The sequence below is a fragment of the Mytilus californianus genome, unplaced genomic scaffold (assembly GCF_021869535.1).
Source record: "Mytilus californianus isolate M0D057914Y unplaced genomic scaffold, xbMytCali1.0.p SCAF_5, whole genome shotgun sequence".
Classification (NCBI taxonomy): Eukaryota; Metazoa; Mollusca; class Bivalvia; order Mytilida; family Mytilidae; genus Mytilus; species Mytilus californianus.
The window spans coordinates 86,588,894-86,610,152 of record NW_026262701.1 but is presented as its reverse complement, the minus strand read 5'-3'; the positions used below and the strand labels follow the sequence as shown (position 1 = coordinate 86,610,152).

Genomic DNA, 21,259 nt, shown 5'->3' with positions numbered 1-21,259 from the left:
ATAATACGCATGGACTTTATTCTCTTAAAAACATGGATTCCGGCTTATATTTCAACAGGACATTACAACCCACCCTCCTTCCCTTTCATAAATAAATTTTTTATCTCCTACTTTATTTTTCAGATTGCATGGTGAACATATCAATATGTATTGAATGAACCGTTTAGGTCTTCTGGTAATGTCAGAAGCTTCAACATTCATTAACAGATAAAATGAATACTGAAAATGCCAAAGAGATTCCAGAAATTAATTATTAAAAATATGCCTGTCATCATGGTATTCAGTTCTATAAGTAAATTGCATTGGATATCAAGATTAACATAATTCAATTGGCAGCAATTTTTTTCAAGTAACATTTCGAGCTGTTGTGGTTTTGCACAGCAGCCAGAAATTAATTTTACATTCAATGTTGGTTTTTACCTTCAGTGAACCATTGTCATCTAGTTTTTACTTGTTTGCCAGTTTGTTGTTGTTGGTTGTTGTTGGTTGTTGTTGGTTGTTGTTGGTTGTTTTATAATGTTGAATAAATGCCATGACAAATAATCAGCCAAATATTATTTTGCTTGTTGTTTATATAATACTTATAAGAGGAAGGAAACAAAACAAAATCTGGTGATATTATAATCATTGAAAACATTGAAAATGCAATAAATAATGTATTAATACCATTTGCTTAAATACCATTGTTTATCTAATCAATCTAAATAAAAGAACAAAGTTCCAATGTTCCCCGCATTGCACATATTTTATCTATCCAAGGTACAAGGGCAATAACTAAAAAATACACTTTTTTGGGGTTATTTAAAACTTTAAATAAAAAACATCTTGGAGAAATGATTGATTGATTGGTGTTAAACACCACTTTCAACACTATTGTGCTATTTCGTGGCGGTCAGTTTTTATTGGTGGAGGAAGCTGGACTGCCCAAGAGAACCATGACCTTCAGTAGGTGAAGAAATGAAGGCTTCAGAGCAAATGCAATGTGATTTCTGTTATAATTAAAGTTTCCAAGGGCCATAACTCATTTAAACTATTTGATCAGCACATATTTTCGAAAGTGTCAAAGACATTGCTGATATAAATTTATGATACAAGTTTCATAAAAAATTTGGCAGGAATTGTACACGAGAGCGCTATGAATGCAATTTTCCATATAAATAATATTTCCAAGGGGCATAACTCTTTAAAAAATAATTGATCAGTACTGATTTTCGAACTCGTCAAAGACATTGCTAATATAAACCTATGATATAAGTTTTATAAAATTCTGGGAAGAATTGTACAAATGAGAACACTAACAATGCAATTTTCCATATAATTAATGTTTCCACGGGGCATTACTCTTTTAAAAATAATTGATCAGCACTGATTTTCAAATTTGTCCTAGAAATTGCTGATATAAACCTATGATATAAGTTTCATAAAATTCTGGTAAGAATTGTACACGTGAGAGGGCTTACAGGCCTGGACAGACGGACCCCCGGCATTTCTATTTCCACCGCAATGTGTTGTGCTGGGGACAACAATGTTTATCATTATGCTGCCAACATCTAAAGTGATGGAATACTGACCACCAGATTTGAATTTGAATATCCATGCCAGAAGTACCAGTATTTTATAACAACAAATTACTAACCTTTTCCTGACTTTACTTTCATCTCCTGAAGTAGCAGTACCAGTATCTGAGGTAACAGATTCTAATCGCTCTAAAATCTTACTCTTCATCTGTTGTACTGAAAAGAATAATATAAGAAGACTTTCTAAATATTTTTTTTTTTTTTCAAAAAAGTAATTTCAATATAATTTTAAGATTCCAAAAATCATTTAAAAAATTTGAACATTATAGCCCTTCTTAAATTCAGGAATTTTTGCATATGATTTCAGCATTTTTTAAAGCATAAAAAAAATCCTTTCATAGCAAATTTTTGGCTTTGAGCCATCCTGATCTTAATCCAGAAAAGAACTACAAATGCATAAGATTTATAAAGTGCTATTTTCATTTTTTAACCTAGAAGGTCAGAAAAGGCAAAGGCTAAATAATTCTACAAAGCTGTCCAAATAAATATTCTACATGCATTCATAAATGATCTTCATTTGCAATGCTTAGCTTGAATTTTCAAATCATTATAAATAGTGATATTAAAATAAACAACTTCTTGACCTACTTTCTGGGTCTTCCTCTTCCTCTTCTTCATCGTCCTCAGTCTCTGCTTTCTGGATGAGGTAAGCCTTTAGGAACTGTGCAAATGGTCCTTCATGGCTCATTAACTCCTCATAGGAACCCATCTCTGATATTACACCATCAGACATAACGACAACAGTGTCAACCATTGGTAACCAATGGATACCATGTGTCACCAAAACTCTAGTCTGAAACAAATAGCAAAAAAAACCATTGTAATGTATGTTTAACAAGCATTCTGTGAGTATTGCATGGCAATACATAGTCCCTACCGGTTACAAATTCATTGTAATGGAACAAAATTCTAACTTGATCTATAACTTGTCATGGTGTAAACTACATAAAAATATCAAGTCAAAATCTTCAAGCATGACGAAAAAAACTGTTGAAAACTGATTATTTAAGTGAATTTTCTATATCCAAAGACCATACTGGAACAAAATTCCAACTTGATCTGTAACTTGTCATGATAAAACTATATACTAATTATCAAATCAATATCTTCAAGTATGACAAACAAACCTACCACTAAATTCTTCAAACAATTTATCAAAGAAAAGGAATAAAATCCAAAATGTCATTTTGTCTTTTAAAAAATGAGTTATTTCCCTTTGAACAGAAATCTACTAATTAATAAGTATTTCATCAAAAATTTAATTCAAGGGAAAGGGCTTTAACTGAACAAAGAGAAAAGCTAAAATCGTGAAAATTGAACTTGACCTGTAACTTGTCATGATAAATCAATAAACCAAATATCAAATCAAATATCTTCAAGCACGAAGAAAAATACTCTGGAAAACTGATTTGCAGGACTGACAGATGGACCGACAGATGGATAGACAGACAGACAGACAGATAGACAGACAGACGGACGGACGGACGGAGTGCAAACCTAAAGTCCCTTCGACTTTGTTGGTAGGGGACTAGTAACATGTCAAATGTGTTGGAATGCTACTGGTAATGAATACCATTACTTATTCAAATGCAATTCCATCTTAGTAACAAATATCAGAAATCAACACATTTCAGAGTACTATGTAAAATATCCCAGCGCAGCAAAATGAAAAGATTACTATTATTGGGTAATGTAAAGATCCTAAAAAATTTATCTTTTTTGTTTCAAAGCTAGTTAAAGTATTATAAAGTATAGTAAATATTATATATTCCATTTTAGAGTTATTTTATTTCTCTCTATGGTCGTAAGTGAATGTAATTTGTATATGTGTACCTCTTGTTTCACATGTGAAGTTGACAAAGTGTTTTTATATAGCATTATTGTATTGTATTGTATTGTATGTTTTAACAAATTACTTTTTTAAAATATTTAACAGTTCAATAAAATCCTGCAGTAATTTATCTTACATGTGTTCTCAAAACCCTCCTCTAAAATATATAAAAGACAGTTATGCCATATTGAAATGTCCCCCACCACTCATAATACATTAAATTTTTGAGAAGACATATTTCATTGAAATTAGAAGCTTTTTGAATTATTTCCCTTATTCTTGACATATCAATGGAAATTGGTCCTTTTGAATACTTGGGGAATGCTGTTAACATTTAGGCATAATACTAAATTTTCATTTAAATTTACACTAAGAAGTGACCAAAATAAACAAACAATTTCAGAGGCAAGAGTATTGCAAAAGGTCTTAGAATGCCATTATGATATAGTAGGCCAAATATTATTCATGGTGAAAGTCCCATAACTCATGGAAACATTGTCAAAATATTTGAACTTATTTGAAATTATCTTCTTCAACTTTACCCCATACATGTATACTCTTTCTTATTATGAAATTCCTGTTGATATTTAAAGTTATAACATACAATATATTGACTTTCTGTTTTGTTCAATTTAAAATTTTTGTCTGGTACAGATTTTCCTGAAAAAAAATTATTTAAAAACTTGCTAAAATACAAATATATTGAAAGAGATCACTTGAAAACCCAAAAACTATATATATATTAGACCATAAAAAAACAGTTGGATGGAGCAAAATATCTATCTAATTTTTATGCTAAGTACTTTGTTTTGTACTTGACTGACATGCTAAACCAGATTTTTAGCATGCTGGTTTGTAAAGTAAATAGTCAGCAAGATACAGTATCTCGTTATCCCAGAATATTGTAAATACCCTGATTTAACAAGTCTCCGCTCTTGCATCTAAAAGCTAAATGCTTCTCATAGAAGTAAACATTACAATTATATAGTATTTGTTCATAATTATCCATAACAACAGATAAAAATAATACATATTTTTTTTTGTACCAATAATCAGTTTAAAATTACGTAAACTCAAAAATTATTTTGATGTTTTTATTAATGGGAAAAATGTGACATTATCAAGTTTGAAATAATAAAAAATTTCAGTAGCAATTTCCTTCACAAAAGTTTTGCCATCACATTTTTACAATTATTTGGTGATTCACAATAATAAATGCATGCATTAATTTGTGAATGTACATAAATATATGAGGTTTTGCTCATTTGCCTTATAAGCCTTCAAGAACAACAACTACACCGTAAAATCTTGTTCACCTTATTCTGTAATAATCCTTCTCGACCAATCACATTCTTGAAGATATGTTTTCCTACATGTGAATCTACAGCACTTAGTGGATCATCTAACATATAAACATCAGCATTATTGTATACAGCTCTCGCCAAGCTTACTCGCTGTTTCTGTCCACCACTCAAATTAATTCCCTGTAAAACACATATTATATACAACAAAAGCCAAGCTAACTTGTTAAATTGGTAGGCCACTTAAACTAATTGCCTGCTTTAATATTTATTATCAACCATCTTCATTATCTTACACTGACATGTTTCAAGCTTAGTCAGATCTTATGATTTTGTCCAAAATTAATTCCATGTAAATGTACCAACTCAACTGATTTTGATCTTCCTGGAAACCAATGGCCAAACTATTATTGAAGTGCAGTAAATGACTCACTATTCAAATTCAAACTTTGTTTGTGTGTTGCGGTTTTTAGCATTCTGTATGAGTTTCATTAAATTGCCATAGGTAAACTTAAGGATGTACACCTCTGAGGAGCCAAAAATTTCTAGAATTAAACTTTTTTTCTTAACCTGATTTTTTGGGTTTATATGACTGTAAAAAAATAATTGGTGAAGAAAAAATCATATGGTGGTGCACTTCTTTTTTGCTATGGCCCTTTGAAAGTACCCAATTTTGATGATTTTCCCATTTTTCATCAAATTTTACCATTTTTGGGCTATTATCGTGAAAAAAATCATTGTTCCACAATTAAACTTTTTTTCATACTTTCAATAAAGATGAAGTAGACCAATTTGATTAAATTTAACTTAAAAAACTATAGGTAGGTGTTAATATAAGAAAGTTTTATCATATTTTGATGCTTTTTTTGTGTCAAATTTACCATGCTGTCAATTTTGTAAATTTGTGATTTTTCTCTGTTTTAAGAACAAAATGCATATTATTTCAACTTCTTTGTTATAAATGATTGAAAAAATACATATCTAAGAAATTTGAAAAGAAAAAAGTGATATGGGATGTACATGTTTCTGGTAAAATCATTTCTTGTACCCCTCACCCATTTTCTCAAAATTTTGGCTAAAAAGACTGACTTGATTGGTAATACAATTTGAAAAATTGATTTCTCAAAAACTACTCATTGTAAATACACAATTTTTTCACAGAGTTAAGTTTGATTATAACATTTTTTAAATTCATTATATTTTCCACTTGTATCATATATTTTGGAAATAATTCCAGAACGAGATTTCAACAAGACTAGAACGTCAGAAGAATACATCCTTAAGTTAAAATGCGGAAATAAAAATGGGATGATGGAAGGTCAAGGGTAACATTTAATGCCCCTGTCCAATAATGATATGAAAAATTGTGGAGTCAGGAAAATTGTATTCCCTTGATGGAGATATTGATATAGTTGAATTTTTGTTAAATGATAATGTTAAGTATTAGTACTATTCAGACTTGTGTTTGGTAAAATTTCAATTGGGAAAATTATTCAAACATGCAATTTAAAATAATGAATTATTTCCCTTTAGTCATAACTTCAAGTTTGTTTACAATAATTTGAGTTGTGAAATTTAACATGTTTCACAAAATCACATGTGATCACATGAATATCTTTTACTGTGGAATCATTATTATTCGTGGGATGCCAATTTATCATGCATTTCATGGGTATAGGCAAAACACAAATTTAAATGTTCAACAAAATATAAATTTTCTATAGGCTTGTATATACAGGCAGTCTTTGACAAAACCCTGAAATCAAATAGCCACAAAAATACATTTTTCTTCAATCTAAGAAAATTGAGTATCCACAAAAATAAATGAATTCACAGTACATTTTATAAAATATATAATAAAACTAATGTATGTTTTTTTTTTACATCAATCCCAAACAATTGTGTTTTGTTGGATATGGATACAATATTTAACCCCATATGACAATGTATACTAATAATACCTTTTCTCCAATCTCTGTCAGATCTCCACCTGTCAGTATTTCAAAGTCTGACTTAAGAGCACACGACTCCACAACATTGTTATATTTACACTCGTCCATCTCTTTACCAAATAATATATTATCTCTAACAGTGGCATTCTGTATCCACGCTTGCTGTGGCACATAGGCTATTGAACCCTGGCAACAAAATATAAAATACAATTATCTTATGTCTCCTTGTTTAAGAACGCTTACAAAATGATGGCATTTAGGATTTTAACAGAGTTCTCGAAAAGTGGCAGTCTGAATATTTTAACAATAGAAATTCACTTTGAAAAGCTATTCATGTCTGACCCTATAACAGAAATAATTTGTGTAGATTTGAATGTGCACATATTTTTTCTGTTTTTTATGGAAAGAATAAAAGTAAATTTCATCAATTGATAACACTGCTGTTCTATGTCTTTAAAGCAGGGCTTTCAAAAGGTCGTATTGTCTGGACTTCACCGTTAAATCATATTTTTGACTTGTTGTGCCGAACCTGAAACAGACATATAACATGGGTTTGTCATTTAACCCTACTTTAATACCATCAAATTATAATCAAGGTTAATTAGTTATCTGACAGCTAAAATTTACCTGTTCAGGCGACAGGTCAACTATTTTGTACCAGACATTGATTGGTCTATTTAAAGTTATTTTCTTAAATTTCAGTTGTTTGCGCCTAATAAGTTTAGTCAAAAAGATTTAGATTATCAGAAATATGTATTTATAGCATGCTCACATGAAGCTCAATTCCAAATTTCATAAAGCATTGATTTAAGTTCCTGAGAAAATGCAATCAAAATTCAATACATGGCCATTAATATAGGTAAAATTATTCAAGTATTTGGTAAACAGGATAAAAAGGTGGACAAAATTAAAAAAGAATATCCACCAATCTCTACTTTGAAGCGTTGGTTTGATTATTAAACCTAATTACAAAATTTTTTTGTTTTTGGCCATCACCATAAAAACTTACAAGTCAGCTCATCTGCTGTATCCCAGCACTCTGAAAATCACTGAAGCACCTTATATTATACCTGATCCACGGACAAAATAATTAGACCCAATGTTTTTGTTTTCCTTCAAATTTTGTTTTTAGTTTAGTAACTAACTATGTTTGCTTGCATTGACTATTTCTTAATTTTTTCCCCTCCCCAGGCCCCATTACTAACCTTAACATTAACATTGCCATTAAGTTTCTCCATTTCTCCAAGAAAGGCAGAGATAAGAGATGATTTCCCTGCTCCTACTGTTCCCACAACTGCTACAAGTTTACCTTCCTTAACCTCTAAATCTATGCTGAAATATACACAAAGTTCCACTCACATAAATTATTTGCATCTAAAATTCACATAAATTGGACATCAATTTTGTTTGAAATAATCATATATCCCTTAGCTGGTTTTACACATGAGACAACATATGTCAACCTTCTTTCAATATCATGTGGATCACTTAAATATCATGTGGATTTCTTACATATCATGTGGATCTCTTACATATCATGCATGAAATTCATGTAGCTTTCTTCACAAGAAATTTGCCACAATTTACTTGTTCAGGTACCAGTATTTGAATGTATTGTTTATAAGTATAGTTATTATGTTCAGGTACCAGTATTTGAATGTATTGTTTTATAAGTACATGTATAGTAACAATGTTCAGGGAATGTATTGTTTTATAAGTAAAGTAACAATGTTCAGGTACCTGTATTTGAATGTATTGTTTTATAAGTATAGTAACAATGTTCAGGTACCAGTATTTGAATGTATTGTTTATAAGTATAGTAACAATGTTCAGGTACCAGTATTTGAATGTATTGTTTACAAGTATAGTAACAATGTTCAGGTACCAGTATTTGAATGTATTGTTTACAAGTATAGTAACAATGTTCAGGTACCAGTAATTGAATGTATTGTTTACAAGTATAGTAACAATGTTCAGGTACCAGTATTTGAATGTATTGTTTATAAGTATAGTAACAATGTTCAGGTATCAGTATTTGAATGTATTGTTTACAAGTATAGTAACAATGTTCAGGTACCAGTATTTGAATGTATTGTTTACAAGTATAGTAACAATGTTCAGGTACCAGTATTTGAATGTATTGTTTATAAGTATAGTAACAATGTTCAGGTACCAGTATTTGAATGAATGTAAATAAGTATAGCAACAATAGTATCCGCTAAGAGTCCTTCTTAAATTATCTATAAATATCAAACATGTTTTGAACTTTCCATGTCATGTGGAGCTGTATTATATTTAATTTGTTTAACATCTTGTAAGTATGCAAGTTATTGTTTTGTAATAAATGTTCTTGGTTAGAAAAGGCTTTGTTTGACAGGAGGAGTACTGTGGATTCATTATGTTTGTAGGATACCAATTTTCATGGTTTGACAGAAGGAGTACTGTGGATTCATTATGTTTGTACGATACCAATTTCCATGGTTTGACAGAAGGAGTACTGTGGATTCATTAAGTTTGTAGGATACCAATTTTCATGGTTTGACAGAAGGAGTACTGTGGATTCATTATGTTTGTAGGATACCAATTTTCATGGTTTGACAGAAGGAGTACTGTGGATCCATTAAGTTTGTAGGATACCAATTTTCATGGTTTGACAGAAGGAAAGTTTGTAGGATACCAATTTTCATGGTTTGACAGAAGGAGTACTGTGGATTCATTATGTTTGTAGGATACCAATTTTCATGGTTTGACAGAAGGAGTAATGTGGATCCATTATGTTTGTAGGATACCAATTTTCATGGTTTGACAGAAGGAGTACTGTGGATTCATTATGTTTGTAGGATACCAATTTTCATGGTTTGACAGAAGGAGTACTGTAGATTCATTAAGTTTGTAGGATACCAATTTTCATGGTTTGACAGAAGGAGTACTGTGGATTCATTATGTTTGTAGGATACCAATTTTCATGGTTTGACAGAAGGAGTACTGTGGATCCATTATGTTTGTAGGATACCAATTTTCATGGTTTGACAGAAGGAGTACAGTGGATTCATTAAGTTTGTAGGATACCAATTTTCATGGTTTGACAGAAGGAAAGTTTGTAGGATACCAATTTTCATGGTTTGACAGAAGGAGTACTGTGGATTCATTATGTTTGTAGGATACCAATTTTCATGGTTTGACAGAAGGAGTAATGTGGATCCATTATGTTTGTAGGATACCAATTTTCATGGTTTGACAGAAGGAGTACTGTGGATTCATTATGTTTGTAGGATACCAATTTTCATGGTTTGACAGAAGGAGTACTGTAGATTCATTAAGTTTGTAGGATACCAATTTTCATGGTTTGACAGAAGGAGTACTGTGGATTCATTATGTTTGTAGGATACCAATTTTCATGGTTTGACAGAAGGAGTACTGTGGATCCATTATGTTTGTAGGATACCAATTTTCATGGTTTGACAGAAGGAGTACAGTGGATTCATTAAGTTTGTAGGATACCAATTTTCATGGTTTGACAGAAGGAGTACTGTGGATTCATTATGTTTGTAGGATAACAATTTTCATGAATGCCATTGAACCACAAAATAAATGTTCAACTAATTAGAAAGGCTTGTATGCAGATCTTGGCAAAAACCCAAAAATCAAATATATATATTATGTAAGTTTTCCACAATCCATGGAAATTGGTATCCATTAAAATAAATGAATACATAGTATGTGTAAAAGTGGTAATTTAGATTTTGTACCTGCATCAACTAAAGCTTGGGCCTCGGTGGCCGAGTGGTCTAAGTAGTCGAACTACTGTATCACTAGCCTGTTAACACTGAGGTTGTGAGTTCAAATCCCGCATGGGGCAGGTGCACTTGACTCCAGTCTTAATTGACTAGGATTGTCAGGTTTCCAACCGAAGGTCAGTGGTTCTCTCCGGCACTCGGGCTTCCTCCACCAATAAATAAAATGCTCTGCTGGGGCGCAGCTTGATACGACCGCAGAGGTCGAACCCTGAACAGTTGGGGCAAGTATGGACACAACATTCAAGCTTGATGCAACACAGAATTTGGATTGTTATTAAATATTTGGCACAGCATAGGTTTCTGACACAGAATGAATGTGGTCTAAGAACTTAAAAAATTTTAATTTACCTATTCAAACCATATCATTATTATTTGCTTTTATATATAAATCAGAAATAACCAATTTAAAATGGAAAATTTTAAAGAAAAAAAAGGGAAAAAAAATCCACCCCCCTAAATTTTTTGAACCCCCTTATGATTCATCACCCCGACACTCAATCCCAGCCTTCCCTTTGTGGTATGGTACCTTGCAGTACAATTTCAGAGAGATCCATACACTTGAACACAAGTTATTGTCTGGAAACTAGAAAAATGCTTGTTTTTTGGCCCCTTTTTGGCCCCTTATTCCTAAACATTTAGGGCAATTACCCCCAAACTCAAACCCAGCTTTCCCTTTGTGATATGGAACCTTGTAGTAGAATTTCATAAAGATCAATATACTTACACACAAGTAATTGTCGTGAAACTAGAAAAATGCTTGTTTTTTTGCCCCTTTATGGCGCTTTATTCCTAAAATTTTGAGGCAATTACCCCCAAATCAATCCCAGCCTTCCCTTTGTGGTATGGTACCTTGCAGTACAATTTCAGAGAGATCCATACACTTGAACACAAGTAATTGTCTGGAAACTAGAAAAATGCTTATTTTTGGCCCCTTATTCCTAAACGTTTTGGGCAATTACCCCCAAACTCAATTCCAGCTTTCCCTTTGTGATATGGAACCTTGTAGTACAATTTCATAAAGATCCATACACTTACACACAAGTTATTGTCATGAAACTAGAAAAATGCTTGTTTTTTGCCCTTTTTTGGCCCCTAATTCCTAAAATTTGGAGGCAATTACCCCCAAAATCAATCCCAGCATTCCCCTTGTGATATGGAACCTTGTGGTACAATGTCAGAGAGGTCCATACACTTACACACAAGTTATTGTCATGAAACTAGAAAAATGCTTGTTTTTTGCCCCTTTTTTACCCCTAATTCCTAAAATTTGGAGGCAATTACCCCCAAAATCAATCCCAGCATTCCCTTTGTGATATGGAACCTTGTGGTACAATGTCAGAGAGATCCATACACTAACACACAAGTTATGTCTGGAAGTTACAAAAATGCTTATTTTTGGCCCCTAATTCCTTAGCTGTTGGTACCATAACCCCCAAAATCAATCCCCACCTTCCTTTTGTGGTATTGAACCTTATGGTAAAATTTCATAGAGATCCATTCACTTAAACTAAAGTTAGAGTCTTCGGACGACAACGGCGACGACGATGCCAACGTCATACCAATATACGACCATACGGTCGTATAAAAATGACTGCCACGAAATAGCACAATAGTGTTGACAGTGGCGTTAAACACCAATCAATCAATCAATCAAATAAAGCTTCATGGTCCATATGGTATTCTTTAGTATTCACCTTGTGATTTTCTTTCAGACTAGTACATGCTCAGATTATGATGGAGGCACACACCCCACCAATCCCCCCCCCCCCTTTGCATATGCTGTCAATATAGAAACAAATAAAAACATAACACAAAATAAATAAGATTATCTATAAGACTATAACAAAGTTATCAAATCTTACTCCTTCAAGGCTGGTTGAAGTTCTTTGTCCCAGCTGAATGTTCCACCTTCCACTTTAATTGCTACACCTATTAACAAATAAATGTACATCTGTATTATAATTATCATACTTATAATATCCTTAACCCCTGGCTTGAAAAGAAAAAAAACATACAGAATGTACGTTTTGTATTGTTCATAGACTGAACAATATCACAATATCATTCAACAAGGAATGAGCTGTCAAATTGACAGCAAACTATGTTTTTTTGGTATTTTGAACTCCTGAACAGTAAAAGTGAAAATTGTCAATATCAAAATTGACCTCCATTTTGTAATATAAATGTAGTATCAACATATCAAAATTTGAAAAGCTTTGGTTGAACAGTTCATAAGTCAATGCCTCGAAACTGTTGGCAGCAGCCAGCCTGGAGCAGCCTGCCCATTGTACTGCACCAATTCAATAATTGTTTTTTTCCTTCAGAAAACCCAGTTAAAAATTATCAAAAGAATAGATTATGATGTTATTTTGGAAACTCAAGGATTTTATACAATTACCAAGTTTTATAAATAACAGAGAGATCTACATAAAGTACAAGTAAGAAATCTGATACTTCAAAGTAGACATACAAACTATAAAAAAAATATCTATGTCTAGAGATTTACCTTCTAATGGTCTGTGTTGAACATTATCAGGGTCAAGGTCACCATTCTTCAAAAACTTGCTCAATCTTGTAATAGATACGTTCAGCTGAGAACATAAAGAAAATATATTTGCTGTTAGTGCTATATGAAAATATGTTTGCAGTCTTTCGGATAGTTTGTAGTATTGAGCTCACTATATCATTGAACTTTTCTGTATGATGCAAAGATAAAATATCTTTTTAACATGTCTAATTAGACCAATATAATAATAGACTGTTCGTTGGAGCAGAATTCAATTTGTTTATTTTAACTGGTCACAGAGGTCCTTACATCCTAAATGGCTTTTTCTTGACTTTCTTGTAATTTGTTTATTTATAAAAACAATCTGCTGATACTTAATTCTGAATTTATTTTACAAGTCATATGAAGTGTAAGGTTAGCAGCAGGGTTTCAAAAAAGGTTAACCCAAGGGTTTATTTGTGTAGAAATATGGTCATTCCTAGACTTCTCCTGTTTGGCAGAAAAACCCTTGCTAAAGTGGGGTGTCTGTTTAGCTGTGCGGGATGTATAAACTCACAGCTCCACAGTCGAACTGGGGATGTTAAATCTGATGCCTCTGGTGGATTGAGTGCCACACTTTCTACATATTAAAGAACCCTTGCAACAACTCTGTGAGGGGTGGATACAAAGGCCTATTGCAAGGCAAAATTTCTGCCCCTATCCATAATTACAGTCAAAAACCGCCCTTCCTTGCACAACCTATCTTTTATATAAATTTCTAATTTGTTCTCATTCTAAATATGCATAAAATATTTGCCAAATATTAAAGTAAGGAAGCACTAATCAATCAATCCAAATAAGATTTGATCTAGCTGGACATCTTTTTTTCTATCCTGTTTTTCATCTATTTAGACTCTGTAACTAAAGGCATTGTAACCTATCAAGGGCAATGAACAATTACTTTTGATAAGGATTCCAGTAACTTCCATTTACTCTTACATTGAAAATAACATTCACGGTACCATTTTACTCCACCACATGAATATTTCAACAATTCAGTGATGCTCGAGGCCAATATATTTGAAATAAACCGTTAACACAGAGATATGTCTTGCCTTTTTGTACTTTTGATAATGCAAATGTTGAAATTAAAATAGCAATACTCTAACATGTAAGTTATGCAAATATTCAAAGTCAATGAACCATGACTGAAGTTACATGGCAAAACAATCTCCATGGAAATGAGATGTGCCAATGCTAATACAACTGCATACCAAATACCATAGATTTATCATCAGTCGTTCCCTTTCAACAAACCTAAACACAAACATTGATTTGTAAACTATGTAAAAGTTTCAAATTTAATGAACCATGATGAGGGGGTGGAGCTATATAATCTCCAGGGAAACGAGACTTGCAAATGCCAATAAATTTGCATACCAAATGTCATTGACTTAACATTAGCGGTTCATCTTAAACTGATCTAATCACAAACTAATACATGTAAACTAAGCAAAAGTTTCAAAGTCAATAGACCATGACTGAGAGGGCGGGACCATATATTCTCCATGGAAATGGGATGTGCTAATGTTTATACAATTGCATACCAATTAACATTGGCCTACCACTAATGGTTCCCCTTGAACTGACCTAATCACAAACTAAGCAAAAGTTTTAAAGTCAATAGACCATGACTGAGGGGGCAGAGTCAAATAATCTCCATGGAAATGAGATATGCCAATGCTTATACAACTGCATACCAAATATCATTGACTTACCACTAGTGGTTCCCCATAATCTGACCTAATCACAAACTAATACATGTAAACTAAGCAAAAGTTTCAAAGTCAATAGACCATGACTGAGGGGGCAAGGCCAAATAATCTCCATGGAAATGAGATGTGCCAGTGCTAATACAACTGCATACCAAATACCATTGACCAACCACTAGTGGTTCACCTTAAACTAGACCTAATCAAAAACTAATACATTGTTGACGCTGCAGCCGCCGGAAACAGCATACCTATGTCTCGCTTTTTGACTCCGTCAAGGCGAGACAAAAACCATAACTTATAAAAATCTTGATGAGCTGATAAAACCAAAAAGGACCTAAAGTATAATCTGGAAAAGGAATCAGAGATTTGCTTGAGGAAAATATATTCCTTTATTTAAAATAAATTCAAAAATTTTATAACAGCAAATTTTAAGAGTTCCGTTAACTGACAGTGAACCATTTGAAGTGTGGAACATCAGTGGACTTATGTTTGCATTTTGCTCTGTATTAATGCAATCAAACTCTGATTAGAAACTTTACTATTGTTTTAAAGTACACATTTTCTGTATATTGACAAGACAAAGATAGTCTGTCATATGTAAGAGACTGAATATGTGAAATCTGTGTACATATTCTTGACCTGAGCAGTTCTTTCTAGTTACTTCTTCAAGTAAATACTCGAGATAACATAAAATACTTTGTATAACTTATTTTTCATCTTGAAATCTTTCTAATTCATATTTCTAAATTTCACACCTGAGCATATGCACATATTTGTAATTATGCAAACAAAGTGGTATGCCTCTGCTAGGGAATGTGTTTAGTCAAAAAGATCACCTTAAACTAATTTTTTTTCTAAATTATGTGATAGTTGTATACCTGCAATTAGATGGTCAAAAATGAAATTAAAGGTCATGACTGACAAACACAACAGTTTTAAAAACTGTGATTAGGAGTAATGACAAATCTTAGTTCTTATATAGATAGATATAAGAAGATGTGGTATGAGTGCCAATGAGACAACTCTTCATCCAAGTCACACTTTGTAAAAGTAAAACCATTATAGGTCAAGGTAGTCTACTTCCCACTAGCAGCCTTCAAGGCCTTGACCAATATTATAAATAAAATCAAATGAGGTTTATAATTTACAAAACAGCCTATTGGGAATCTTAATATATTATCTACCTGTATAACATAAGAGATCATCATGGGTAGTAGATTGATGGGAAACCTGAGTATATTAAACAACGACAAGGAAACAAAAGCTTTTTGTGCGTCCAGGTAATTCTCATCTGATATCAGTACATAGGTGGCAAATGAGGCAAGTGTTACCTGAAATATAATGTTCAAAATATTTTCATGCATACATGTATATCATTTCATAATAGTTGTATTTACACTTTGGGTATTTAGCTGAACTTTGTCTCTGATTGACTCTAGATCTGTTTACTAATAACCTTCTGACGTCATACAACAATCACTTTTTAATTATGACGTTTAATTTTTTAAATTGTGAGTCAACATTTTCAGTGAACTTGTGTGGTTTTAAGTAATGGTGGACAAATTTGCATACAAGTTTAATATGTTTATAAAAGTAACACTAGTTTTGTAATAAGATAAGTCACTTCAGTCCAGTAATGTCTAAAATTATCTTACCTCATGCAAATGGTCAATTTTGCTATAAATATACTCAACAATGAAGAAATATTTTATGAAATATCTTTGGCTTTGCAAAATGTACCAACACAATAAAAATGTACAACTGGAAGCTGGTACATTGTAAAGATAACATTTGACAGATTTTTATTTTGGGGATTTAAAAAAGAAATACACAGAACTAATTCAAAACTAACATAATATTGTACACAGTATTTATGTATGCATTGTGTAAAAGAGGGACAATGAAAGCATTCAGAATTGTAAATAAGATTTGTATGACATCAAATTTGTCAACTTGACAATTCAGTGATTCTTTTGAATTGAAAAGGGCCTTAAAATAGATGCTATAAAATACATTTCATGTAGTCTCATTTGTATTTAATTTTTACAGTTTCTTATGATGAAACATTAACAATACCAATTTTACTGCACTAGATGCATATTTGACAACTAACATATCTTGAGTTATGCTGAAGACCAAAATATGTAATAGTCCAAAGCCTAATACAAATGTTGTAGTGCTGATAAATACAAATAAGACGAAAGATAAAGACAAGAAGTGACAAGGAATCAGAGCTATGCAGGAGAGATAGAATCTCAGGAATTTTTAAAAGAAAATGTGTAGATTTTTTAACTATAAATGATATGTAACAACTCTCAAACTCTATCATGTCTTTTAATGTTTGTGTAGAATGTATTATTTTGTTTTTCTTGTTCTACAGACAATCATCTAGCATGAAAGTTTAGATATATGTTCTAAAATTGTAATATCTGTAATATTTGTTCTGTATGTTTTTTGTGAGGGCCTCAATGTAGATTAGTGAATGATAATTGAGTCAACCTCTTTTAAATAAAGTTATCATTATTATTATTATTATTATTATTATTATTATTACATTACTTACTTTAAAATGATTTCCAAATTTTAATAAAATAAATGGGGAATGTGTCCATGGGACACAGATGATGCTCCCACTTGCATATAACGTTATAAAAGGACATAACTCAAAAACTGTAAAAGTGACGCTACCCAAATTTGTACTTGATCTAAGCATTGTGTATACGTTTCATAACATTTAGTTGAGGCACTCTTAAGTTAGAGAACAGAAACGAAAAATTCAGCAATTTTTCCATTTGTAAAGGGGCATAACTCTAGAACAGTAAAAGTGACGCCACAAAAATTCAAATTTGATCTGTGTTTTCTGGTAATTAGCATTGTGCATAAGTTTCATAACATTTAGTTGCGGCAAACTAAAGTTAGAGAACAGAAACGAATATTTCAGCAATTTTTCCATTTGTAAAGGGGCATAACTCTAGAACGATAAAAGTGACGCCACAGAAATTCAAACTTGATCCGTGTTTTGTGGTAATAAGCATTGTGTATAAGTTTCATAACATTTGGTTGAGGCAAACTTAAGTTAGAGAACGGAAACCAATTTTGGGATGTACGTATGTATGGACAGACATACGGACGGACGTACAGACAGACAAGGGTAAAACTTAATGCCCCCTCCGCTACGTTGGGGGCAAAAAAAATCCATATTTTCATGTCAGTACCCAATAATAAGTGTCAATGACGCTATTTGAATCAAGAAGTGCTAATCAATCTAATGTAAAAATCTTACCAGAAAAGGAGCACAAGTGAAGGAGAAGGTACTAAATGCCTGGAGGTAGCCATAGCTCTTCAGAATACCCAGTTCTTTGTTTCTGATGTCTATAATTTTCTGCTGGAATGATTGTTCCCAAGCATACAGTTTCAAAACCTACAAAGATTCAAGACGATATTGTAGGCATCCCATTATTGGTTCACTATAATTACAGACAGTAAATGTAAATATGTACAGCATATTTTTTCTACAATGATCTTAAATCTAAATTTGGTATATAGCAAAATACATAAACAAACCACATTCTTTATGTGCCTGTTCCTAGTCAGGAGGCTGTAAATCATTGGTTGTCATTGGTTTATGTCTGTCATATATATTTTTCGTAAATTGTTTTGTTATGAATTAGGCCGTTAGTTTTCTCTTTCTAATTGTTTCACTTTTTCATGTCAGGGCTTTTTCTAGCTGACTATACGGTATGGGTTTTTCACATTGTTGAAAGCCATATGGTGACCTATAATTGCTTATATCTACTTATTTGAACTCTTAGAGGATAGTTGTCTCATTGGCAATCATACCACATCTCCTTATTCTAAAATATGTCTTGACCACACAGTATGGGTTTTTCTCATTGTTGAAGGCTGTATGGTGACCTAAAATAGCTTACATCTACTTATTTGAACTCTAGTGGATAGTTGTCTCATTGGCAATCATACCACATCTCCCTATTATAAAATATGTCTAATCCATTCATATCTAAAAACAAGAGGACTTCATAATTTCTGTGATACACTATCTTGTCCATACCTTAATACCACTGAGAACTTCATTCATTAACTTCAGTCTAGCATCTTTGTATCTCATCAGAGCTGTCTGCATGTTACGTTGTTTGACAGAGATGGCAGCATTTAATGGAATTAACAAAATCATTACTGCAAGTCCTGTTAACAGAAAAAAATCTTAGCATCAATACTTCTACATTAGAAAAATATCTAATTGTCTCTTCAATGTTTATTTTGTATGAATTGAATATTTAAGCAAAACTGAACAACTTAAGCCCTTAGTCACTGCTGTCAGCATTAAAACATTGTCACATATGGGAATAATTAATTAATTCTTTAAATTTTCTATGTTCATAGGGACATAACTCTAGAAAACTACATGAAGTGAAAGGAGGAGTCTAAATTGCAATATTTTATTTTTTGTTAAAAAAGTTTTCATGAAAAAAGAATAAAATGATACTATCTTGACCATTTAGCTCAGAAATGCTATTAATGATATCATAAATATGTCGAAATCGACTTATTTGACTTATACTTGACACTGTTCAAGTAGTGTATAAGGGTACATAGTTCCTGCTCAAAAGGATATGTTATTCCTCATCAAATATTTGTATAAAACATCTTACAGCAAATTATCATTTTGTGTAGGGAGAATCACATATACATATCAATGACATAAATCACATTGGAGCTATCTTTAGCAGTTTTTGGAGAAAACCATATATATACAGTCAAACCTGGGCAAAAGGAACCCTGAATAAACCTGCTTCCATTCCGGCCGAAAATTGAAGTCCCATATTTTCCCCTTCAAAGTCTTCGTAAAAATACCTCCTGTAAACTGGACATTGTATATTCCAAATTCCGATCTAATTATGCAGTCCCAATTCTCTTACATTACATTAATTATTACCTGACAAAATCGGTTGGTTTAATTAATGTAGCATGATAACAGTATTGATTGATATGCAATAAAGACATAATTGCTTATACAAGATGGTTTTTCAGGATAATCAATTAGCAAGGTGTTAAACCTTGAACTTACAGTAGCTTTATTATTGAAACACTATTAAGTTTTAATTAAAATGAAGTAAAAGAAACTCTAATATATCATGAATAGAACTTACGTTTTGATAAATTTTCAAATCGTGAAGTAAGAAATTTACATAGCGTTTTCAAAATGCTGGGTTTCACAACCCTGATAATAAAGAAGACCCGGATGACGATAATCCATTGTCAGGTTTATGGATATCGTACATTGTACGACAATGTTTCGATCATGATGAAATTTAGTTTGATAAAATTCTTGCTTTTTTATCTTCTATACCAACGTAAGAAATGAATGATGAAAGTAAAACAAAACTCTCCTTGAACAATTCAAACAACGAGGATATTAATGCAAATGAAAACAATGAACTCAAAGTGAAACTGAAACTGACGAGTCAGAGACTATTGCTACAGAGATTGATTTGACATACGAGGATATGTAAAAACTAGAGGCTCTCAAGAGCCTGTGTCGCTCACCTGACTCTACTTTGGTTTTAGAAATCATGTAAATATAGATAAAAATCATAACAGATACCCAAATAATGATTGAGGCCAAATTTGGATTAATATTGGTCCCGTTATTTAATAAAATATCCTGGTGGCCATCTTGAACAGTAAATCGGCAACAAAGTAGCAACACTTGGTCAGCACCTCATAAGAAACATTCATGCTATGTTTGGTTTCATTCCATTCAGTGGTACTCTAAAAGAAGACATTTGTATGTATTTCCCATAGGGTCCTATGTTAAACTAAGCCCCCCCCCCCCCCCCCCCCCCTAGCGGCCATCTTGGATATTGGATCTGCTGCAAAGTAACAACACTTGGTCAGCACCTCATAAGGAACATTCATGCCATATTTGGTTCCATTCCATTCAGTGGTTTTCTAATAGAAGACATTTGTATGTATTTTCCATAGGGTCCTATGTTAAACTAAATCCCCCGCTGTCGGCCATCTTGGATGATGGACCGACTGAAAAGCAACAACACTTGGTCATCACCTCATAAGGAACATTCATGCCATGTTTGGTTTCATTCCATTCAGTGGTTCTCTAAAAGAAGACATTTGTATGTATTTCCCATAGGGTCCTATGTTAAACTAAGTCCCCCGCTGGCGGCCATCTTGGATGATGGACCGACTGCAAAGTAACAACACTTGGTCAACATCTCATAAGGAACATTCATGCCATGTTTGGTTTCATTCCATTCAGTGGTTCTCTAGAAGAAGTTCAAAATGTAATAAAATGCTTCGCTGGGGCGCAGCTTGATACGACCGCAGAGGTCGAACCCTGAACAGTTGGGGCAATTATGGACACAACATTCAAGCTTGATACAGCTCTGAATTTGGATTGTTATTAAATATTTGACACAGCATAGGTTTCTGACACAGAAAGAATGTGGTCTAAGAACTTGAATTTTTTTAATTTACCTATTATGGTCCAATGTCCAAAATCTAA

At 32.5% G+C, this 21,259-nt stretch overlaps 1 protein-coding gene across 1 annotated transcript in view; it reads right to left on the bottom strand.

Annotated features, from left to right (window-relative positions):
* LOC127701652 (multidrug resistance-associated protein 1-like) overlaps nt 1-21,259 on the bottom strand; it is a 74,109-nt gene that overhangs the window by 29,570 nt on the left and 23,280 nt on the right. Inside the window, exons 11-20 of the mRNA XM_052205641.1 lie at nt 18,788-18,921; nt 18,002-18,139; nt 15,903-16,049; nt 12,965-13,049; nt 12,321-12,387; nt 7,867-7,993; nt 6,671-6,847; nt 4,725-4,892; nt 2,166-2,370; nt 1,637-1,733 (exon numbers count right to left, since the gene is read on the bottom strand). Coding sequence (XP_052061601.1) covers nt 1,637-1,733; nt 2,166-2,370; nt 4,725-4,892; nt 6,671-6,847; nt 7,867-7,993; nt 12,321-12,387; nt 12,965-13,049; nt 15,903-16,049; nt 18,002-18,139; nt 18,788-18,921 — 1,345 coding nt within the window. The remainder of the gene's footprint in view (nt 1-1,636; nt 1,734-2,165; nt 2,371-4,724; nt 4,893-6,670; nt 6,848-7,866; nt 7,994-12,320; nt 12,388-12,964; nt 13,050-15,902; nt 16,050-18,001; nt 18,140-18,787; nt 18,922-21,259) is intronic.